This window comes from Seriola dumerili, unplaced genomic scaffold, assembly GCF_002260705.1.
Source record: "Seriola dumerili isolate Sdu_G_001 unplaced genomic scaffold, Sdu_1.0 BDQW01000088.1, whole genome shotgun sequence".
Lineage (NCBI taxonomy): Eukaryota > Metazoa > Chordata > Actinopteri > Carangiformes > Carangidae > Seriola > Seriola dumerili.
In genome coordinates, this window is record NW_019174343.1 from 10390956 (window position 1) to 10416519 (window position 25564).

Consider the following 25564-nt stretch of genomic DNA (forward strand, 5'->3'; position numbering starts at 1 on the left):
GGGGGGGGGGGGGCAGAGGAAGAGGAGGGATATTAAGAGAAAGATGGGCTGTGCTCATGTGTGGTGTACAGCCAGTGACAAACAGCACATGACAAGCATGGCGAAGACGGTGGGTCCCCTTTGATTTAAAATAAATATAGGCCTAAATCATTACACGCTAAAAAGGATATCTGCATTTGTGTGTGTGTGTGTGTGTGTGTGTGTGTGTGTGTGTGTGTGTGTGTGTGAGATGTGTTTATGTAAGATTTTTGCTTGTGGGTCNCACGGATCCCCACTCCTCCGCTCTTCTCGGCTGCACGTCTGTGATGTCATAATCACTCACATCAAAGGCTGTGCGCTCAACACGGCGACTGTCAGCTTCCCTGGAGGCGTCATTAAAAACGAACAGAGCAAACTGAGCCAGGCCTGACAGAGACGCATCAAAACTTCCTAACACGCACATACGCACACATGCGCAGGCGGTGAGCGTGCGCAGGGACGTTCCTGTGAACGTTACGCGCAAGCATGGATGCATGTGCATTCAGGTGCATGCACACTTAAGCACATGCTAACTGATACGCATCAGAGAAACACACGTGTGCACACACTCACACACACACAAACACACACACACACACAAATATGTAGTCATTAAATCATGTATACTCTAAAGTAAATGCTCAAATCCATTGTACGCACATGCAAAAACACACACACACACACACACACACACACAGGAATACTGACAATTGAATATATTCCTCTTCTCTGTGACAATGTCACAACTCCCTCGTTCCAGCATGCATGAATAGGAGCTGAGCATTAAAAACGAGACACGCGTTGCTTCCAGCTGCATCGTACATGTGAGTGGTAACATCCACAGCATCTGTCGTGAAGATGTGCTGTCGTGATGTACATTCATGATGCACACTCATGTTGTTGCCAGTCCGGGGCATAATGCAGAGCGTGCACATAAATGTACAAATAGCCTACATCCACCCGCCTACCCGCTTTTCATCCCTCTCTGTCTATCTCTCACACACTTGCCCACACACATGGATGCACGCACGTACACACAGCACACACACACACATACCGAGGCACAAACACACTCATTTACACAAACTGGAGGAAGGACTATAAATAGTATGCCTATGATGCGATGCTGTGTGTGGTTTCTCCCTATGGGTTTGTGTGTGTGACAGTCAAAGTGAAGAGAGCGGGAGGCAGTGAAACGGGGGGTGTAGTTCAGTAGGGGTGCGGGGTGGGGGGGGGGGCGGGGCAGAGGAAGAGGAGGATATTAAGAGAAAGATGGGCTGTGCTCATGTGTGTGTACAGCCAGTGACAAACAGCACATGACAAGCATGGCGAAGACGGTAGGTCCCCTTTGATTTAAAATAAATATAGGCCTAAATCCATTACAACGCTAAAAAGGAATATCTGCATTTGTGTGTGTGTGTGTGTGTGTGTGTGTGTGTGTGTGTGTGTGTGAGATGTGTTTATGTAAGATTTTTGCTTGTGGGTCGACATGGCGTTCCTCGTATAAGACTTACCCCAGGAAGGGTCTTCTGCTCGTGCAACGCATTCTGGGCTTTCAGGGCCGACTCTCTGGCACAGTAGGTGAGGAAGGCACAACCTGAAATACAGCGAGAGAGAGAGAGAGAGAGAGAGAGAGAGAGAGAGAGAGATGATTATGTTACGTGAACTGGGGACGGAGAAGGAAAGACAGTCATGGGAGGGGGTTGCACCAATCATCAGTGAAAAGCCAAAAAAACAAACCACACACACAAACACACACACACACACACACACAAACACACACACACACACACACACACACACACACACACACATACACACACACACACACACACACACACACACACAAACAGAGAAAGAGAGAGAAACATACAGAGTAAGCCTGCAGCCATAGCTCTGAAACTCTGTCTACATGGCCGCACTGGGAATTCGCTCGTGTTTGTGTGTGTGCCTGCGAGTGTTTGTGCACAACGAACAGCATTTCAGCAACTGAACAAACTGAACATTCCTGTGTACACAAACGCAGTCCATACGCATGCAGAAAGAGAAGTGAAAGTGGGACCAAAAATTGGGGCTTTGGAGATTTTTGTGCATTCTGTTGCGGGAGATCCACTCTCAACCCGCAAAAGACATGGAATCTGACGGCGCTCTCTCCCTGGCAGTCTGAAATAGCAGTTATCCATTCGTCCATCGCACTCCTCTGGCTGCTGTGACAGGGATAGACATTTCCCTGACAGCTTCTCTCTCTCTGTCTCTCTCTCTTACCCCTGCCTCCCCTCCCCTCCCCTCCTTCCACCCTTCATTTCTCCGTCTCTCTGCTCCATATGTTCCAAGACTACCCACAATCCTCGGTTTTGTCAGCACCTGGGCTGACATGTGGGGGTGGAAGGAAGATGGAGACGCAGGAGGCAAGGCAGTAGAAGAAGGAGCCGCGGGGAACGTGTAAGCTGTTCCCTCGCCACCCCCTGTTGACAGCGAGGCACACGCCACTGTCAGAGAGCTGACAAACTGTCAATCTGCAGATCAAGGCTAATGATTCATGTGCTTGACAGTTTAATAAAACACTTTCAAAGACGATTGCACAATAGGTGGCGGTGACACGGTTCAATTTCAGGCAAATTTTCCTTACGCTAAATATGCAGGTGTTTTGCTTGTTTGCTGCAGACTCGAGGAAACGTTAACTAAATGAAAAAAGTATTCATTTAAATTGAATTCAATTAAATTCAGTGAAAGAAAAAAAAAATCATGCACAAGGCACAATTAGTCTCTGGGTTTGCACAATGATAACTATTACAAGACATTTGAGGCATTAGAAAAAGAGTTCTTTTAGTGAACAGCGAGGAAGATATAAACATCACAGCAGCAAGAAAAAAAACTCCCTCAATACTCTGGCTTTTTTTTTTTTTTCATTTCTTGAATTACAGACATGCAGACACTGACAAACTGTTCCCTGCTGCCATGCAACTAACACAGGCACAAAGAGACAAAAGAAACACAGTTAGTTCTGAGAACATCAAGGACTCAGCATTAGATGATTATCATAGACCCCTCCCCCCGAAAAAAACACAAACCCAGTGCAGTTTATAAAAAGCCCCCCCCCCCCAGTTGTGCTTCACTTTGTTCTTTTTGCATACTGGGGGCTATTTACTGTGGAGGGCAGCACCATGTACTGTATGTAGAAGCAGCATGCCTCCCGTCCTCTCGGCTCTGTGTCTTTAACCCTGGGTCGTCCTGATGGCGGGACGCTGGGGAGCTCCGCCTGTTGGTGTTTTTAATTAACGGGCCTCTCTCTCATTAGGCGAAGTGGGAGCTGGCCGCTGACAGCTTGGCTACCTCCTCATCCTCTCCGGGCCTGTCGTGTTAACGCTACATGCAGGCGCCGTCCCACAGGAAGCACACGCAAGCCTCTGATTCACACGCCTGACACTCACTCACATGTTTGGAGCATAGACACCCACTGCACCCAGTATATTCAGGGCTGGAGGAAGGATTCAGATCCAGCAATAGCACAATGCAAAAATACTCTTAAAGTAAAATGCTCACCATGCAGAAGAAAGTCAATGCTATATTATATTTGCACTGATTACCACTGACGCATCAGTGCGTAAGCAGCATGTTAATGTTGTAGGTATTTGAGTAAAGAAACTACAGGTGAATATGGTACAAATTAGATATCACCATGAAACTTCCCCAGCTGATTACTTACATTAAGACAATTATCTTTTGTATTACAAGTTTTCTGAAATGTTTGAGTATGCAAATGAGTCATATCTAATTAAATATGCACTGATTTGCATACATTTCCAGAAAAAAGAAATCTGAACACTGGATAAAGCCAGGTCCAAAATTCTCATTTCATTTTGTTGACATATTAGAGCCAAAGGTTTTTCACAGAGGGGATTTCGGATATCTCTTTTAAACAGAAAATACTGTCTACAGCCACAAAAAAAAAAGAAAAAAAAATCCATTTCACCATGTTTTTAGGAATGAGATATTATGCAAATCAGGATGTGAATGACATATGAACAAACCTCTCTGTAAAAACCTTCAGAATATAAAGTTTGGTGTATGTAGGTATTACTGAAGTGTAGATTTCTGGTTCTGAGTATGAGACAAATCTCACTTTGAGAAAACGACCTTTAAAGATATGTATTATACATTTTCTTTTTTTTACTGAAAACCACTATGTACAGCAAAGTGTCTGCAAAGAGGAAATGACCATGTTTGTGCAGGAGAGAACGAGAGAGAGTGAGCTTTATACCAACGCCTGTGACGACATGGTGCAGACAATGATTGCAGTACTGCATGTTGCACATTGTGTTAGAGTTTAGGAGAAATGTACAGACACAAAAAGACAAAGTGTCGTAAAATAAACAGCTAAATGTGTCTTTTGGACATTTACTTTCCACTAGACTGAAAGAAGATTGAAAACAGAACCATCCCAAAATCTCGAAATTGACCAGTGCATGAAAAAACAGTGTGTTTGCCTGCTGTGTCTTGATGTGGATATTGGAGTTAATCCAGCGGTTCTCAGGTTTCTTTGTCTGATGTAGCCCCACACACACATATGAGCTCAAGTATCCCTCCATCCAACCCTGTTGCAGAGAAAATTAGGTTTATAAACTACAACTTTGCAAAAACAAATACGTTTTGAAAGAAACATAAAGGCTCAGAGATTACCATGGAAAACGTTACTTAACAAATTGCAAAATGCTGACACTGAGTGTACGGAGTAAAATGCTCACTGAATGTAGCAACTAAAGAATGAGTAATCATATATGTTTAGGCCCTGGCAGCAGTTGGTTAATGTTAGCGAGAGTTTGTGCACCTAGATTAATGGAGAAGGGTGATTAGGGTTGGGGGGTTACCTCTAACCATCAACAGTGACTTGAAGCACAAGATAGAGGATGTTTACTGTGTTGACATGTTTCCAAAGCCACGATCTTTTACTGACCTTAACCATCCTTTTCTCCCCGACTAAACTGGTCTCAGGCTACACCCACCATCCACCCCAACCACCTCCTTATGACTGATGTACAGAACAAAAACCTGTCTTCCAACACTTGGAAAAATATTAGCAGGGAACGCAATCCAGGCGGCAATTACATTTTTTTCTTTTTTTTTTTATACAAGTTGCACTGATTGTGGAATAGTTGATGTTAAGGCTGGGTCTATATTTTCTTTTCAGTATATCTTGATTCATATAACTACCTCCTCGGGAGGCAGAAGCTGCATTTTCAACCACATAGCCATTATAAATTTTTTCTTTAGCTATTTTGACTTCACTGCTCATTTCCTAACTAATTTTCATGCACTCTTGAATGCAGCACGTGATGTTAAGCTGTTACAACTGGGGTCATCCCTGCTGACGTACAGGTTTTAAATGCTGACCATGCACTGGAGTTCAGCCTGGGACCTTCGTTACATGTCATTCCCCATCTTTCTCTGCCCTCGTTTCATTTCAGCTCTGTACTGCATACTATCAATTAAAGGCAAAAATGCAAAAAAAAAAAAAAAAAAGTTTATACTTATTGTGAAAATAAGATAAGCCTATTCATTTTTTTCACCCAAAAAAACGCAAAGACAAGTTTATATATTTTTATAAGTTATAATTTCTATTTTCTCTATTTGAGCCACTCCACAATCTTTCAATTTTTTTTTTTTTTTTTTTAAATCTATAGCAATGCATCATGTTTTATAGTTTTATCATATATTTTATGTATAAAATCTTAACTATAGCTGTCACATAAATAGAATGGAGTAAAAAGCAATTATTTGTCACTGAGTAGCATAACACAGATACATAAAGTAAAACGTAAAGTACAAGAGCCTGAAAACTGTGTTTTACTTCAGCGCTTCTATATGTTCCACCGCTTCACAGTGTATTCACACGTGTATGGAGGGGGGGAAGCACGCTTTTACACACAGATGCTACCACGACCTCACACACACAAACACAAACACAAACACAGACACATGCACACACACACACACACACACACACACACACACACACACACACACACATACGCACACTCTCTCACATACACACACACACACATGGAAAGTGACAGTCAACAAACGTTCAATTTATCATCATTGTCACAAGTCAGATGCTGGCAGCAGCTCTAGTATCTGACGAAGACCCATATTGGCCCAGGAGAGAGAGATAAGCTGTTTGTTTCTGCTGTCAATGCTGCCAATTTGGTTTCCCATCACTTCAAATTCAAATCAACAGCAGCGCAGAGGGGATCTGAGAGAATGTGCGTGTGTGCGAGAGAGTGTGTGTTTGAGAGAGAGAGAGAGAGAGAGAGAGAGAGAGAGTGAGAGAGAGTGAGGATGGGAGAGAGAAAGAAGGGCAAGGGAGCAAAAAGGAAGGGGGAGGAGAACAGCAGAGAGGAAAAGCAGAGCAGCGAGGGATGCTCGGTAAGACAGGGAGAGGGAGAGAGAGTAGATAAGATCACCTAGCTTCTGTGAACACCATCCCCCTGTGTCCTACACTCGCTTCTTATCTCAACCGCTGCAGACACCCTAAAGGGACACACACCCACCGAGAGAGAGAGAGAGAGAGGAAGAGAGAGGGAGAGGGAGAGAGAAAGAGAAAAAGAGTGAGACATGGAGAGAGAGGGAGAGAGAGAGAGAGGGGAATATGGGGAAGAAAAAGAGAGAAGATGAAAGAAAGCAGCGAGGGACTGGTGGAGACTATGAATACTCACTGGTGGGGGAAGAAGAAAAGACACGAGCTTCAGTGGTGAAATCCACCAACTGTCACCAGGCCTTGTTTAAACGACAGCTGTGTTGGACCACATAGAGCTTCGACCTTGTTAACTATGGGAAACCGTGACTTGATGATCTGTCTTTGCGAGATGTAGTTTCCCAACAAGTTGACTGCTGGGAAATGATATAGCTTTCATATTTAGATGTCACAAATCTAAATAATCTATTGGTGTTTATTTAAAATGACTTCATATGTTCTCTGTCATACGCTACTTTATCTCATGAGTTATGAAGCGATGCCACTGAAATTCAACTGTCATATCCTTTAAGCCATGGTTTTGGTCACCACTCACTCCTGAGGAAAGTCCTGGCTCTTAAGCAGCTACATGCTCCAGCTTTTCACTAACTTTTCTCTGTTAGCCATGTGGTGCTCTGTAGGTAACTCAGAATGGGGTTGTAGAGGGGTTTTGTTAAAAAAAACAGCTGCCTGCAGCTGGAAACAATGCTGATGAAAGCAACGAAACACCGTTAACAACATTAAATTTGTCTGAAGTGGAAAGACGCTAAAATACTACGTAGTGCTGTGGTCAAGAGTCAGGTGAAAGGTCTCTGTGGGTTTGTTACTATAATTGAGTGACCTGTACATATAGTCATGTGATCCAGTGTTAATATGAAAATACCAGTTATAGCTGCTTTAAGTCTGGATATTTTAACATATAGCTAAGTGGTCAGTCAAATACTAAACCTACTCATGATTATTCTTTTGCCTAAAGACAGTCAAATTTAAAGATATTTCGTCCCTGCATTTGTAATTTGTGTGTAATCACACAATGCAAATTCTTCTTCAGGTCATTAAAACTCTAGTTCCCAGAAACAATACAGAGACCAGGACCTCTGTGACCTCAGTGCCAGCTACGGCCCTCGATGGGGGATACTCCAATCTTCAAATTCTCCTCTGAAGCTAATTATGATTCTACTAAAAGTAAAACTACTAATGCATTCCTGAATTAGCGCTTCGCAGTGTTACTGGACATATGAATTACTTTTTACTAGCGTGCGTTGCTTGACGCCACCCAAGACTAGAAAGCTTGGGGACAATGTTATTGCACAGAATTCTCTAATTATCTTGTGCCCATTAATTCAGGGATTGTAAAAGGCTGACATAAAAAGTTCCCTCCTCTCACTCTATCCTTTTATTCCCAGCCACAGATGGGGAGAAACTCCCAGTGATCATTTAAATATTTCAGAACATCTTGGTAAGAGCCTAAAAAGAGTCAATAGCATTAAAAAGCTTTATCCACAGCACAGCTGAAATTCCACGCTGCAGAGCCCTGGAACTCTGCCTCGAAAAACTTTGGCATGAAACTTTGTTTGAGGCTGTCCAATTTCAGTCAGTCAATAGAAATCTCCACGTCTCCCCCTACCTCAGTTCTGTTAACACTTATCTCCGCCTGAAAGGGTTTACCAAGGACAGCCTTTGCTCAATAAACAGAGGAATGTTTTTTTCTCCTTTTTAAAAGATTGACCTTAAGACAAGAACGTTCTAACTGGATTTTTTGTGAGTGCTAAGGCTTAGATAACACTCTTCCATTCACTCTTGAAATGGGTCGGAGTAAAGACGAAAATTCTTGACCTATTTTGTTCAGAGAAATAGCACATAAAGCCTTGGTCTTTTGGTCATATGGTGAACACGAGTACCACTGAGTGCCAAAGAGGAATACTAATAAGTGCTGTATTAACTGATTTTCTGATTCGAGAGTGATATAGTTGGCCTTGTGCTTCTGTAACTGGGACACTCAATATGAGCCACGTGATTGTTACTATTCAGTTTCTTTTTGATTGAAAACACCATAAAATTAAAGGAGAAAAGTTGCAATGCAGAAAATTTCACTTCTGAAGAATCAAGTATTCACAGCTGTTGCAGCCATGATCTCTAAGGCTTTGTATCTACACAATCTACAGAATGTCTGACCACCTTATTGACTATAGTGCTTATATTCATGATTATATTGAAATGTCATGGAGGAATTCAAATTGCTCCAAGTCGAATATCTCCCACTCAATCTGGTATCAATGTAAAAAACCCAGACAAGCCCCCACAGTAATTCAATGAAGTGAGCAGCAGTCGCTCATATCCCCTTCACCTTTGCTGACCTTTCAGATCATTACTCACCATGGAGAAAAGAGACAGAGGATAGAGGCTATTTTAGGGGACATGGCCAAGGTCTCCGGGAACACTCCAACTTTCTCCCCGTATCATCTTAAAATCTTTAATTGGCAGCTGTAACCCCTGATTAAATAAAAAAGCACTTTGAAGCTAGGAGAACAGTACTGTACTCTGTGTGAAAAAGGAGAGAAAAAAAAAACCTTCAATTACTGTTCAGAGTCCACATCAAGCTTTTTTTTTTTCACTGTGTAAAACAGGCCTTAAAAATTCAGGAGCTGTTTCAGGGACTAATGAATGCTGGTCTTGAGTATGATATTATTTCAGCGGAGTGAGGCAGAACTAAGGGGCAGTATTATGAAAGAGGAGGTGAATTCATTTATAATGGAGCGTAATAGCAGTCCCAGCTTTACTATAGGCGACTCTATGCAGATCCCTTAGTCCTTCTCTTCAGGGGAACAAGACGAAGCTGTAATATAGAAACATGCACTACTAAAGCCACTGAGGAAAAGACAGAGCAAAAGTTAATAATCAGGTGACGGATGAAACTCAAAGGGACAGCACTACTGTACTTTTTTTTAATTTTTTTTTTATACCCCAGTCTTAAAAGCACAGGGCATAGCAATTTAGAACAATAGTGGCTGCAGTTGTAACTAAATTACTCTCTGAGATGAGGATATGAAGATCATCAAATAAAAGTTATTATAATGTATCCAGGGTGAAAACTCAGTTCTGACTGACTGGGAGGTGTCAAATAAATTTTAATAACTGGGCATTTCCTGCAAAATTGCTATATCATCTTGCCATATTAATGTGCTCTGAAGGTTTGAATGGTACTGCTCAGCAACACAGTGAAAAATAACCTGGATAAATTGCTCGAAAATTGCCCAAAAATGTGTGGGCAACTACTGCGGGAATGGAAATCACCTGATTTATGACCATAAAACTTTTGAAAATCACTGATTACTACATGCATTTTAAGCTGAAAACTCTTATATCTACAGACAATAGCACCTTTAGGAGGCTATAAAGAAAAAAAAACTAAACAAAACTAAGAAACAAGAACAGAGCAAGTGAAAAACCAAAAGAGTTGGATGTGGGCAACCTCCAATATTAAAATGCATGCAGTAATCCAGAGATTACAGGTATTAATAGCAAATGCATGCATACTAAAAATTTTCTCACACACTTTGATGCACTCTCACATTACAACCATTGATATATAATTAAGAAAAAAATTATATTTTTATGAGAAAAAATGTGCTGGAAAGAATGAAAACCTTCAAATGGTGTTCATGTGTGTGTTTGTGCTTTGTGAGTATGTGTGTGTGTGTGTATGTGTGTGTGTGTGTGAGAGAGAGAGAGAGAGAGAGAGCGAAAGAGAAAGAGAGAGAGAGAGACAGAGAGAGTCCCAGAAGATAACAAGTCCCATCTCTCGCCCTGCTTCCCAGAGTGGCCGTCTCTAAGCTGTGCTAATCGATTGGCGAAGGAGGAAAAAGGGCCAGCTTTAATGTGTTGCATGTGAAGGATTTACTGGAGAGCAGAGCCACTGAATCAATGGAGTAGAAAATGCATCATTAGGACAGTGTCCCCCACCCCCCCCAGACACACACACACACACACACACACACACACACACACACACACGCATGCGCGCGCGCGCACACACACACATACACACACACACACACACACACACACACACACACACACACAAATACCCTCGGCTTACATGTGATGCTTGAGCTCTCGTGCTACAAAGTAAAAAAACCCCAACACTTGCACCAAGTCCATCACACCTAACATAAATTGTGCTTGAACACACACTCGCAGCAACACACACTTGTTAAAAGCTCCCCTGATGGTAAAAACACACGCACACAAACACACACACAGTCAGTGTCTAGAGCTGTCCCCAATATCCAGACGGACCAATGATCTCACTCTCATCCTACCTCAGCCATTTTGTCAGGAAATGTTTGGGAGACCCAAATTTAGCTTTTCAAGATATGAATTATTAAATGTGGAACGACTCCTAAGATGAACCAAAAGTCTGCACCATTATGTGTGAGGTCGGACACTCTGGGAAATGTATTGATGCTGACTAATATAATAATGTATGACAGATAACAGATGGATTTTTCTTTTTTGGAGCATTTTCATGCCCAAATTACAACAGTTCCGTGTTTCATTTGGGAACTTTATACTCATCAGAGTGGAAAAACCTCTGAAACAGTGTTTAAACTATCATGGGACACTAACACTCTCCTCTGAAAACCAAACTACACAGCACTTAAATTCTGAATGTCTTGCTTCATCTCTTAAGCGTGTTGAGTTGCTCTTATGTACATCAAGCCTCTAAAGGACAGAATATACCAGCCCAGTATCCCTGAGAAGTACAGCCGTACTGGACGATTCTGCACCTCTTGGTTTATGTCAATGTCAGCTTTCAGTACCAACACAGAAACCCATGTGCCTTATGTGTAGTGAGGTGGAAAGTTAGGGTGCTGAGGTGGGGGTTGTGAATGGACATGTGGTATGTTTGACTTCTGAAATGCAATGATGAGCTAGCGCCCGCAGTAGGGCGGTGCTGGTATTACACCCCTCCCATAAGACTGGAATTCACCTCTGGTCACTGAGCTGCGTTAAAAACGTTGGCATTGGACATAAAAAACGTTATCAGGAGGTGCATGTCTATCTACCTGTACACAGGAAATTAGCAAAATCGCAATAAAGTTTTTATGCTTAGTTGAGGTCGAAAAAACCAAAAGCAACAAAGTGCAATGGAATCAGACCTAGAAAATAAATCATGACATACACAAGTGTGAGACCTAAACGTTCACTGAAGCTTCCGCTCCACTGGAGGCAAATGAAAACTTCAGATCTATGTCGACCAATGAAGAGACTATAAACTTCCTCCAATTAATACATGAAACAAGCATACATGCTGTAGCTCTGCTATAGATGGATGGATGGATGGATGGATGGATGGATGGATGGATTGTTGGATGTTAGGAGCACATAGTGTCAACACTCAGGCAAAGCCGATTAATCAGAAATCCGTCTGCAGATGAATCATGTATCACTAAGAAGACAAAGTGCTTTACTTCTGTCATGGGAGTGGTCCCATGTCTCGTCCCCCTGGTAAAACACTTACAGGATAAACACTCCCATTAATATTCCTCTGTGCACCTCTCCTCTCCACTCCACTCCACTCTCCTCTCTTCTCCTTTCCTCTCCCTGTCCTATTATCCGGCCTCGGCGGACATCCTGTCCTGTCCCGTCCGCCTTGCCAACCTGCAAGATGGAGATGAGAGGACGATCCAAACACAGAAGGGGGAACATGAATCATTACACTTCCTGTTGTTGCACGCCGTCCGGGGAAGGAAGAGAGAGGACGCCCCCGGGGCTCCGATTGATTCCGGAGACTTAATTGGGTTTATTAGCCAAGATGTTGGGCCCCGCGAGGGGGCTCCCAGAGGCTGCTGAGTCCCCCCCACCCCCATTCCCACTCTTCTGAAGGAGAAAGCCTGCGTAATTGTTTTCCCTCCATCTTCTGTGTCATTGTCAGATGGGTCCTGCGGGATTATTAGCAACCCCAGGTCCCTCAATAATTCATCCAGAGCTATTTATACACAGATGGAGAGTCCTCTAAAGTCTCCCCCAGTGAGCTTATCTGACGCTTAGACAGACAGACAGAGAGAGAGAAAGCGATAGAGAGGAACAGTACTACAAAGGGAAAAGCAAGAGAGAGACAGACAGAGAGAAAATAGGAGAGACGTACAAGAAGAGTGAGAAGGATGGAGAGAGGCGATCACAAAAAGAAATGGAGGGACGAGCAACGTAAGTCTGACAGTGTATGAAACAGTGAGAGCGAGGGAGAGCAGCGCCTTACGTAGACACAATGACAATGTTTCTGGTGTGCATTGAGTTTCAAGGTGAAACTCTCTCATCTGCTTTGCCAAAGTGAACAAAAGCACCGTCCCGGGAATAGCATACCCTCACACAACACACATTAATGGCTTTTAATCTTCCCCCCTTTTTCCTCCATTTAACACAATTAAGATGTTTGCAAAGCTAACATGGACCACTAGTCGCTATAGGAAGGACAGATGAAAGACATTCACGGATTTCCATATGCAAAGTAAACACAGTTATCCGTCCTTTCTAACGTGTCAATGCGTAAGACCAACAAAACAGCAGCCAGCCATTTCTTAAATCACCTAATCATTCACTAACATAACATTAACACATTAGCATATTAACATTAGCGTGTTAAGTAGCTTCTAATCCCAAACAGATAGTGTTTGGGCTACACAAGGCTGCGTGACTGCATGCTTTTAATAGCTTTGGAGATACCTGTGTCTTTCCGCCTGCGAGTTGAGGGGACATTTTGTTGTCGTCAGACTAATGAAGCCTTTGGCGCACAAAGTTGATTTTCAAAGTCCCTTTGTTGGCTCTCCAGCCACAGATAATTATATATATTCATCCCCTTTGGCAGTCACTTTTATCCAGCTCATTTAGAAAGCTTGGCTTCCTCTTGGACAAATTGGGACATTGAAAGGAAGATTGGAGTGATAGTTTTTACATTTTGCATCGATGGCACATTAATCAGGGCAACTATAGCTATGGGAAAAGATTCACTTAAACACCCTGTGAAAAGCCGGCCATTTGTCTGTTGCAAGTAGTATCATAAAAGTTATGTAATTATCTAAAATGCATTCTTTCTGCCTGTATAAAAGAGTCTTGTACTGTAAATCCATAAAGCTTAGCTCTGGAACCTAACTGCCGATTAATTTGCAGAATGAATAATAAATCACAAGCAAATATGTTTATTTACAGGCTTAAGTGGGGCAGTCTTGTTACTGCTCAAAGTCTATGACAGGTCAGTCCACTGAAGTGCATGGAGGACAGTATCACCTGAACTAAAAACTGATATCTCTAATAGCAGAGATTTTAAATGAAAACTTTGTTGTGTTAGCTGAATTGACAGTAAATATTCCTTTTTTTTATGAGTTTCAAAAGAGAATATTCAATATTTAAATGTTGCAACCCTTTGCATATTCAGTTTTAACTTAAAACCAGCTTTAATTAAAACATTTTGTGATGTTGGAAACTAGTTTCCTATTTTTCTACAACTTGTGGTTTGTGAAATGAACTTTTGTTTTTGTGGGTAGAGCCCATGCCAAATTAATTGCTACTGCCCACTGTGTCCTGATGGTATTGATGAACGATCCATAGAGAAGCGCGTTGTTTTCTCTCCCTCTCTCTCTCTGTCCTACACACACACACACACACACACACACACACACACACGCACACTGCTGTTGCTCCGGGGAAAGCTAAGCTTATCAACCAGCCAATGCTCACACACTCACGCATGCGCGCACACACAGACTTCTCTGTCTCTATCTATAAACCCCATGAAATCATTCCACACCGAGTGAGGCGGGGTATGTATAGGTTTGGCCAGGATTCCCATCTCCTGTTCTGTGATTAAAGGACCAAACTAATAGGCTCTGTCTCGTTGGGAACCTGCATGGGGCTGGGAGAGACCTCAGAAGCCATTAAATTGCAAATCTGTAATAATTTGCTGAAGGCTTTCTGTCCAGATCATTCCCTGGGCTGATTTGTGCATTGAGGTAGCGCTCTGAATGGCCAAGCACAAACCCAGCTGAGCCCACCGGCTAGCCGGCCAAGTTAGTCTACTGGAGGGCACACTCCAGATTCACTCAGGGCCATATTTACTTTACAAGAAACCACAGTGCAAACTTGTGCTGTGCCCTTTTCATTTAATTTGTGCCTACAATCTGCACAAAATTAGAACCTGATTTATGAAGGCAGCAGCTAATCATGAGGCTGGTCCTCTGAGTGAAGCAGAGCTTAAAAGGCACAAAAAGGTGTAGACAGTCTGCTGGGTATTTTATCAGCTTAGAAAAGAAATAAAAAATTCTGTAATTTTGAAATAAATAATCTTTATTAAAATGGACATTCTTTCATTAGTCTGCAATAACCCAATAATAGCAATTATTAGTTTACTTTATTCTTAATACTGGCCAAAAGTAAAGGTGTTAAATAAACTTCCCAGGAATTAAAAAATCAAGTGCAATGAAATGCATAAAAGAAAAGATTGCCCACAAAAAATAGAGGGTGCTGCAATCTAAGTGTCTTATCTAAAAGAGTGCACTCAGCACAGAGCAGCTCAGTCAATGCCACGTTCAAGTGAAGTTTAATAACCGCAGCGCAACTCCCTCTTTGCTCTTTTTTTGGTGTAAATAAAATAAATGAAAACTTGCGTTTGTTTGCTACTTGTTGGCTACTGATCTCGTTTTTGTGACATATTGTTTTGTGTGTTAGTGACCTGTTGTTTGAGGCAGAGAATATTCTTTCTTCTTTCCTCACAAACTGTATGAGTCTGACTAAATCCAGCAGTATGTTAATTGTTCACACTTTCATATCATATTTGCACCCTAAAAATGTATATTTTCAATCATCCTTTCACTATGAGCAGTAGGATCCTGCAGTTCACTGCCAACGATGGGACAGTTTTCTTGCTGGTTAGAAGTTGGAAAGAGGTGATGTCACATATTTCTGGGCCCAAATCAAGATTCAGCAACATTTGATTGCTTATGTTTCCAGGCCACTGTCAATCAAATCCCTTCAAACACACCCACAGTCCCAGACTGACAGATTTCAATCTTAGGAAACTTTGTTGTTTATTTAGTTATGAATACCTATTTTTTTATAAAGAGACACTTAAGATTTGAAATCAATTTTTCTGGGGCTTTAAATAAATCTGTAAAGGTGAGAGGGGACTTTAGTCTTCAGTTCCATGCTCGTTGATTGGCTGATTGGAAGTAACTTCAGAAGGACAATGGTTTGTTGAGACCAAAATCCGAAGCTTCAGTATCACCCAGAATGCATCACAGGTTTTTAACCTCCCAGCTGCAGTCTGTGTATGTAATACTGTACAAACTGCAGGAGCTAACACGAAAAACAACAACAACAACAACAAAAAAAAAACACTGCACACACCAAACTGACAAATATACAGTAAGACCTGTCCCATTAACATGTTGTCAGGGATCCTGCTAATATGGAGGGCACTTGCTTATTTACCCCCGGGGTGGCTGGAAGCTGCAGGGGTCTAATTTTGCTACCATCCCAGGAAGGTCATTTTCCCTTCTCGAGCCATGATGGCCACAGAGTAGTGCTTAAATCTGGCAAAACGCAGCCTATAAATTACAGCAGAGGACAGAGGGGTCAGAGCCTGGCATGGAACTGGGCCAGAAGCTATCAATCTGCTGGGGCCAGTGAGGGCGACATCTGTCTCTGGGACTCCCTCACTCTTTCTACTCCTCGCTCTGTCTGTCGTTTTCCTTTCCTGCTTTTCAGTCTTCTCTTTTCAGCCCCTTTCCCTTTCCCTTTTGCTCACTCTTTGCCTGTCATTGAACAATCTCTCTGTGCCTCCATTTTTAGTCTGCACCTGTCTGAACAATCTCTACTCTCTTTCTTTTATATTGCTCTGCCTCTTGATATTCTCTCTCTGTCTTTGTGTGCAACCCCCCCAACCCGAACTCTCTTCCATGGATCTCCCTCGCCTCTTTTCACGCATTCTCTTACATCATCCGTGTTTCAACATCTCTCTAATTCTCCTTCCCCCTCTCTCTCTCTCCCTCTCTCTCTCTTTCTCTGTCTTGAGCTCCTTGTCGTTTTACGCACTCTTGCACCATCTCCCTCTGCAGCGATATGTTTTGGTCTATGCGCTCTCCAACCGGCAGTATAGGATAAAACCTTGATGTACTTTCTCTCAATGTGATGCCAATATGATCTGAATGGGAATATCTTACAGCAAAATACACAGATCTGCACAGAAAAAAATGAAAATGGAACAACTATGGGCACAGTGGGGGTTCAGAAACAAATACAAAATTTGAAATACAAATTCAAAGCTGATCAGTTGCTTTACGTCATTCAATATAAATTGAAACAATTCCAATGGTTCAATGAACTGAGTTGCTAACTTCAGATATTCCTCTCACATCTGATACAGAGAAGTAGTAGTAGTTTAAATATAGGATGCTGACTCTGGAAGTCAAAACCTGTCAAACCTAATCTACAACAAACATTTCTTTTTGGTTGACGTTGCTGCTGGAACATCTTGCACTACATTTGCTAACCCAAACCCTCGAAAACTTCTGCATGACTTATTAATCCTCCTTCATTTTCTGAATCAAACTTGGCCTTGAATAATTGAGAGGGATCTTTGAAAAGCCCTAACCTCCATTCCCACCTTCCTTTTACAAGTCAACGTGGTGCATTTTTAATTGGGGGACATGAAATAGACATGAAGGGAGATGGGAAGAAAGTGAATTGAATCAGGGACACTCAAACCTGGCAGTCACTGCACAGCATAGGAGTATGCGTGCATATACGGAGAAGGCTAAATATGCGTTTGGCCTGACAACTCACACATGCTCAACAGTCTTTGACGTGCTTTCTGTCTGGGACAAATAGTACACGACTCATGTAATCCCCGCATTAGAGTATCCCAGCAGGCAGACCCAGATACGCCACTTCGAGTTATGTTTAGCAATTTGGTTGAGAATAAACATCAATTCAACTTTCTATGAACCATAAATCTCCAAAGCCAAATGATTTGTTTATTGTATATGAGGCAATTTTGTATGGGCTAAAAAGGTAATTGAAAGCACATGTATTATTTGTTGGAGAAATAGTGAGTTATTGGTACAATATCTATATGCAATGTAATAATAATGATTTGCTTTTTCTGTAATATTAAAACCAAACTTGACCTTGACAACAATGTTACAAATAGAATAAACAGAAATATATATTAATTATTTATATAAATTTATATATATATGTATATATATATATATATTATATAAATTAGATGGCATTTGAAGTGAATAAAAGAAGAAGAATAAAAACATTTGGAGTAGAATATATAAGGAGACTTAGACCTGGATGTGCTTTAACGCGCTACTGCCACAATCAGCTGTGACAAAGTTTGGTGCTATTTTTCATATTGCTGCTGTGTCATGCTGCTCTTTCCTCGTGGGAAGCCTCTGCAGTCGGGCTGCAACTGGACCTGAGTTCATGTGCATACTGAGGGCTTGAGGCAGGTTTGGGCCTAATGTATAAATATTACTATAAAGCACTAAAGGTTGCCATGAAGTATTGCTTTAACTCAGGCTGATATTTATATAATATAAACATGCAGCACTCCGCGGCAAAACATACACACAAAACATAAGGACGAACACACACAACAAATATACAGCGAAAATGTATACACATCCGTTTAAACGCACACGTGTACTGTACACACACAGATATTGGACATGGATATTATAATGTTCCCTATCATAATGCCTCCTGACTGTGCAAAGCTTGATAAAAGGAGCCAGTAGCTCTAATCCAAAAGGCAAAACACCAATTTCCAAGTTCACACACAGAGGAGATTCATAACCTTTTGACTGTTGAACAAAGGAAATGGTGTTTAAGCCTTTTACACGAATAATTACATATAGAGCATGGCGCCTGTATAAATGCACGACACAGATAGGAGATCCAGAAATGGAACAAAATGGAACGTATAGAGAGTTGAAGAGGAAAGAGACAGAAATCACATCTAGTTCACTGTAGCAGATGTTGTTATGGAAGTAGCATATGTAAAACTTAACATCTATATATTTATTATCCTCCATGCTCATGAACAAAAACCTCCTATCAAGCCAAAAAAACAAAAAAACAAAACAAAAGAAAACCGGATGAACTATTATTAGCAATACACACTTAAATAATGGCAACCATCAGAAGAACAAGAGTAAAACTGAAAAACAACATGTAAGACTTTCCAACATTTCAAAGCTATTGCATTCCCCATCTCCACAACCAGCCACCGGTATTTGAAGCAGGGGGGCGTGGATGTGGTATTAAGGGTAGCTAAAAGATTGAAGAGACCCAAAGCTTCAACTTTTTAAAAATTTAACACAAAACACAATAATACTTAGCTGATGCAAGAGCCTTGAAAACAGAAAATATTTACCTCTCCAAGGAGCATTTGTCAAAAAAGGATTTTTTTTTTCATCCTCTCAAAGAATGGTACAGCAAGGGCAACGAACACAGTAATTGGAAAGCAAGACCAAGAAAAAAAGAAAACAAAAGGAGGGAAGCCAGTGCAAGTCATTTAGCCTCTCTTTATGGAAAACAAAAGGCCAAATGTTGATGAAACATTTACGGTGGACTTTCTTTTAACCCAGCTCTGGGCTATCAGCCGAGGAGTTTGAAAACAGTGTCAAAACACAAGAAAGCTTTTTCACTGTACACATAAATTTTTCAGAGATTTTTTTTTTTTTTTTTGCTTCAGAAATTGTTGAAAATATCATGGATCACTTTTTTATCCATGTTTGGATTTGGCCCAGTCTGTGGTGCTACGGCAGAGATAAAACAACACAGACCTGGAGTCATTCTCGCTGAAAAATACACTTGAAAAAAGTAAAATAAAAAATGTATCCATCCATCTATCCATCTATCTATCTATCTATCTATCTATCTGAAAATTGTTGACATCAGCAGCCTCTCTGACCGACAGCCACAAATCTTGAGTGTTGCGCTTCTCCACAGGTCAGCACTGCCATCCACAGCGAGCCATGACTTTGCCATGTGGAACCATTATCTACACACTGACACATAGTATGTGACATATGCTGACTAGACCATTTCACTGTATGGTACGAGGCGTGTGTGTGTGCTCCTGAACTATCAACACAAAAAAAGTTTTCTGTCAAGTTAATGTAAGTGACAATGTAACTATAGTATTTCGAGTTAAATCAATAGTGCTTCTGAATGTATATAGTATATACTGTACACTTGTGAGTGTGTGCACCAAACTTGCAATCACTGAGAGCTTGCTGAATGAGTGTCAGCCAGTTTCAGTTGGTCTGTAGGAGGTGAGATGAGATGAATGGGTACGTACAGCCATCCCTTTACATTATCTCTCTCTCTCTATGTATGTAAAGGTCAGTGGTTTTAATGAGAGGACCGCTGAGGTCAGAGGAGCCAGAGGACTCCACCTCCCTGACAGGCATCATGACTCCAAACCTGCTGTTAGCATGCTAATCCTCGCAAGAGTTCCATGAGCACTCCCTCCTTTGGCTTGTAGCGGTCATCTCTCACTGTGACTAACTGGCTCCCTGCTCGGCCATCAGCCGGCCCCCATCTGACAGTCCCCTCCAATAATAATGGACAACAGAAGCAGTGCTGCCTTGACAACGGTCCTCCTGACAAATTAGGCTCACTGTACTCCCTGCTCTGGCTCCGCCTCTTGTTTCCCTCTTGTTGCTTGGCAGTTCTGGGCTCTGCCAGGACAGGGGGCGGCCAGCGGGTACGGTGTGGCGCCGGTGGTTGAGTGTACTTTAAGAAGTGACCTCCTCACTATGACACATGTTGCCTCTCTCCCTGACAAAACACTCAAAATTGATTGCGATGTGCGTCTTCATAGAAACGGGGCACTATGTGGGGCCTGAGCGTGCATTCTGAGCTGAGTGGAGGATTCTGGGCCAGGGAGGAGAGGAGGAGCACATAAAAACACACACACACACACACACACACACTCACACTCACAGATACACACATGCACACACACACACACTCATCCCAAACTGAATGCGAGAGGAGGAGAGAGAAGGATCCCACGGTGAGGATGATGCAACTGGAGTGAAATTTTTCGGCCGGAACGCATGCTGCATTAACGCAGACCTGCAGGACGAAAAAACACACCCTCCCTTCTTTCTTTCTTTGTTCAAAGCCAAATTTGGTTTTATCCTTCCCTCTCTTTTTTTTTTTTTCTTTTTTGCAGCCGGTACTTCTCTAATGGCAACCTGTAACACCTAATTGCCTGCAATAAAACACAGCAGGAGTGTTTCATGTTTTTGGCATCATGACTTCCTGGCCTCACCAAACACGATAAGCTCAATGATCTGTTCTGAACCTGCTTCCCTGACATATTCAGTTAAAAGGGCTGAAATATCAAAACCATAGGCATTCAGCGGGAACCACAACTCCCTTTATGACCCACACAGATTATAGCCCCCATCTGTAGCATAAGCCATCTGCAGTATGGGTAAATTTAAACAAGATTACTGTTGGTCATTACACTGTGTTTCCACTTGTTTGATTTCAAACATATTGAACCTTATATGATCATATAACCCTTTTCTCAAGTATCCATATTAAATTACAAAATGGTTTAACAGCCAAGGTATTATCATTAATCACCACAGCTCTTTTCATACAGTGGGCGAGTGGTGTCTTCTGTCAGTGAAGAAGACCTTAAGAAAGCAGATGATTTGAACTAAGGACCTGTGACATTTTGTTGACATCACTCGCCAGGTCAAAATGGACTATTTGGCCCAAATCTAAACTAAGTTTCAACACCTGCTTTGACTTTGGGCAACTCTCTGGCTTTGTAACTACTTCAACTGTCTGAGAACTGTTGCTAATGTATTTAGTTTGGCCAAGGACAAATATATTACTCGCATTAAATTACCACCAAATGAAACAACAGCAGTAAAACAAACCCGGTGACACTTGCATTTGCATTTGCTTGTGAAAAAACGAAGATGTAGACAATAAAGGTTTGGCTACGAAACACAATACTGCCTGAAGATATGACAGCAGTAAACAATAGATAACACCTTCGGTTATTAAATGTCTTCCCCGTATCATCACAGCTCAATTGCAACACTGATCATTACATGGAATCAGGCTGATGAATAGTGCTAGTAATCATATCTACACCTTCTCTTCTTGAATAGATCCCCACCTCCCATGCTGCATTGCCAGGGAGAGGAGAAAGAGAAAGGGCTGGCTCTTTGTGCTAGCTGTGCCTCTCAGCCCCGTTGTGCTTGGTAGCAGCAGCAGCAGCAGCAGCAGCAGCAGCAGCAGCCGGTGACCATTATAAATGGCCTCTATTAGCATGACTCGGTCGCAGAGGGGAGAGAAATAAAATCATTGGGAGAATGTAGGCCTGCACTGGTGTCCCTGTGCCCACTCCCAGCCTCTGCAGACCCCCGTCCCATGCTCCCCTCCTCCCCGCTCCCTCCACCCCTCCATTCCAAGGGGACAGAATCCTAAAGACTAGATTACTAGTGATACATGGAGTCATTATGGGGAGGGTTATGGCAATAGTATCACAGGCACAGCTGACAATGGCTATAATAGGGGTCTCTTTCTTCAGGGGTAGCATTACCATAGCAAAGGCTGTTTCTTTAGGCTTGTTGATGTACAGCGGGACACGATGAGAGCCTTTTATTACCTGGCGCAGAGAAAAAGCTCTGTGTTATCTAGCTGAAAACCAAGCTTATTTCTTTGTAAAAGTGCCATGTCTCTTTGGTTAAAGTTAAACGGACACAACCGTGTCCCAGATAAGGTATTACACTGTGAGCGATGACAATTACCAACAATGTGCAATTTGGAAAAACACAGGTAGAACAAAATTGTATAGGGAATGGCAGTCGATGATTTACAATCTCCGTTTCTAGCTGAGGCAACGTACTACCACAGCCGTTTACAGAACATGATGCACTGTCACTGGAAAGGCAAAATATCAATGTGAGTACAACAACACAACTGAATGTGTTTGATCACAAGATTGTCATCAGCATTAATGGTTAAGATGGATTTAACTGGCTTTAATTTTACAAGACAGAAAAATAGGAGGATGAATTATATTATTTTTCTTCCAGACATTTGTATATTTCTTTGTCATTGTGTTTACTCTTGCCTCAAACTCTTGCTGTGATAGCGTACTCTACCTGTTTCATGTTATGCTGTGCAGTCTTCAATAAAACCAGTGTGATGGCAGTGTACACAGTCACTCACTTTGCCTGTTGTTTGTGGGTCGTGTTGTCTTTTACTGCTAATTTGGGAATCTTCTACGGAAACCTCAGGAAGGTGTTAGGAGTCTGTGGAGGGAACGCGGCCTTCAAACAGCTTGCAGTGAGCCAATGAGCTGGTGAGCCAGGGAGTAGCTAGTGCCTCCAGCTAGTTAAAATATGAGCGCAGCGGGGGCTTGCTAATGAAAGCGGGGGCCCAGCCCAGGAAGCAGGGCCGTATATCGCGGTGAGGAGACAGTTCTTAGAATCAGCTGGCGAGCCGTGCCTATAGTTCTAGGCCCACTGGTGATTAACCGTCCAACAGGGAGTCGCTACTACAGCTGGGCTATTAATAAGAGATAACCCCCCCCCCCCTTCACTTCCTCCCCTCTTTGGTTTCCCCCATGCCTGCAGACAGTCTCCACCCTCTGGAATTATTTGTATATCATAATCATTTCCTGACACATGGTGCGTGTCACACATTGTTTACATGGGACAGAGGGGGGCTTTAAAGGGAGAGCAGGGGGTGGGGTGGGGGATGGGGTGGGTAGTGGTCCCCAAAAAGTGATAGCTCATTCTTAATGTACTTTGCTCCCCTGGGAGATGTCCTGCAGGTACAGCAGATCAATTAGTGACCTCTCATTAGATAGTGATTTGCAGAGAATGACCCTTCCCTTGAGAGTAGAAAATAAAATAGAAGGTTAAAGCACCATCATTCCTGTTGCACCAAAAGTGCAAGGCTTGTCGTTAATATTACACTGAAAGGCCACGTAACATGATCACACCAGAAGTTTACGATAATTCACTGGCATCAATATTGTAACAAAGAGATAAACTCTGTGTCAGTTAATAAAGTTAATAAAATAGACCCAGATAATAAACTGTTCACTGTTAGAAAGTTAAAGAAATTAAAATATATTTAAATTAAAAACTATTTCCCTGTGCTTTGCAGTTCATGTTTCATTTTCATTGAGGAATAAATGTGATGACAAGCAACTGAAAATCTTAAAAAGCTTAAAGGCTGTGCAGAAGTACAATACATTCATAGGCCTACTCCCTCTCTCTTGCACACGTGTGTACACACGTGCACGCGCGACACCCCCTCACCACCACCCACTCACACTCACACACACACACACACACACACACACATCACTCGCACACTCTCTCTCTCTCTCTCTCTCACATACACACACACACACACACAGACACACACACACACACACACACACACACACACACACACACACTAACAGTGAGAGAGTTACGGGCAACAGAGTGTACTCTGCTGCGGGCAATCAAACACAGCCTCCTCGCTATTGCAACGTGAAAATGTGAGGTTAATGGCCTGGATTTAGCTCTGTAGTGAATGAAAGCACGTTTACAACCGCCGGACTAGATGTGTGAATACTCCCGTGCACACTGCCCAAACAGGAACATTGCTCGTCCTAATATCAGCCTACATAAATTCATGCCGTCGTGACTCCCCGATTCGTGACATTCTCATGCTTGGGTGTTTGCTCAATAAGGAAAAAAAATGAAGCACTGAATTTCAGAGCCAATGACAAGTCTAAAAAAAAAAAAAAAAAAAAAAAAAAATCCTTTTTTGGTGCCACAAATGCGACAACAGCACATCCTACATAAAGTCGTTCAGGCTTGAGCACTACAGAAAATCACACAATTTGCCAACAATCGTGCAGTTCTACCAATCATCATGCATGATTTAGGATCCTCACTCTTAGCAATGTGTGTGACAGATTTCACACTGACAAAAACAAGTAGAGCCATAGTTGTCTCGGGGAATATGGGCATAACCCACCTTTGTGCATGCCCGTGAATCGGTCCTTGAGCACAGTGAGCTCGTAGATCTTGCCGAACTCCTCGAAGAGGGGCCGGAGGTCCTTCTCGTCCAGGTTGCGGGGGATCTGACCGATGAAGAGTTTGATGGCATCGTGGTCCTTCATGGGGATGGTGGCCGGGCAGCCCGCCGGGCTGTGGCTGTGGCTTAATCCGTTCACGAGCCCGTTCGTGCTGGCGGAGACCACACCGACACCGTGCACCGTGCCGTCCACCTGCCCGTTGGTTAAAGTTGCCATCTTCGGACCGGCCAGTGAGTTGGGATGGGTTCAACAGCAGTAGATGGTGATGGTGAAGAAATCGTTTTACGTTGAAAAAAAAAAAGCTGGTGGAAGTCTTGGTCAAAATTTGGTTCCGAGACCAAGCCGTGCCAGAGCTGATTCCGCTCTCGTCCTATCAAAGCCAATATTTACATTGATGTGAAAACACATGTAGCATTTGGCGAAGACGCATATCAAAAGCGCACAATGCCGTTGGTCCCGGTGGAGGCTTTGATTCCTTATATTTATGTCCTACCCAATAACTCGTTCATTGATTTCATAAAAGAGAGACAGAGAGAAAGAGAGAGATAGAGAAGGGGGAGGGAGAGAGAGAGAGAAGAGAGAGAGAGTGAGAGAGAGAGACCAAGAGCGTTCACTGTCTATTTACACCCACGTTCCCTCGTCCCAGCTTCTTGGCACCCTTTTATTTTTTTGCATTGAGGAGTCGGTATGGGTGTCTTCTCGGTTTAAACGGACAGGACCGGTTCAATCTCCGTCTGAACAGTGGGGAGGTTTGAATGAAGCGGGCCCGTTATAAACTCGGCATATGTCAAACCCAGCGTTTTCTGTTCCCCCCTTTCTTATGCAAGGAGCGAGTGGTACATTCCACTGAGGGGAGAGGGTCTATAAATAGAGAAATATAG

General features: G+C 42.5%; 1 protein-coding gene across 1 annotated transcript in view; it reads right to left on the minus strand.

Annotated features, from left to right (window-relative positions):
- Nucleotides 1-24929, minus strand: part of celf4 (CUGBP Elav-like family member 4) — an 88236-nt gene extending 63307 nt beyond the window's left edge. The window contains exons 1-2 of the mRNA XM_022745401.1: nt 24623-24929; nt 1533-1615 (exon numbers count right to left, since the gene is read on the minus strand). Of these exons, the coding sequence (XP_022601122.1) occupies nt 1533-1615; nt 24623-24899 (360 nt within the window). The 5' untranslated portion in view covers nt 24900-24929. The remainder of the gene's footprint in view (nt 1-1532; nt 1616-24622) is intronic.
- Between the last annotated feature and the right edge of the window lie 635 nt (nt 24930-25564).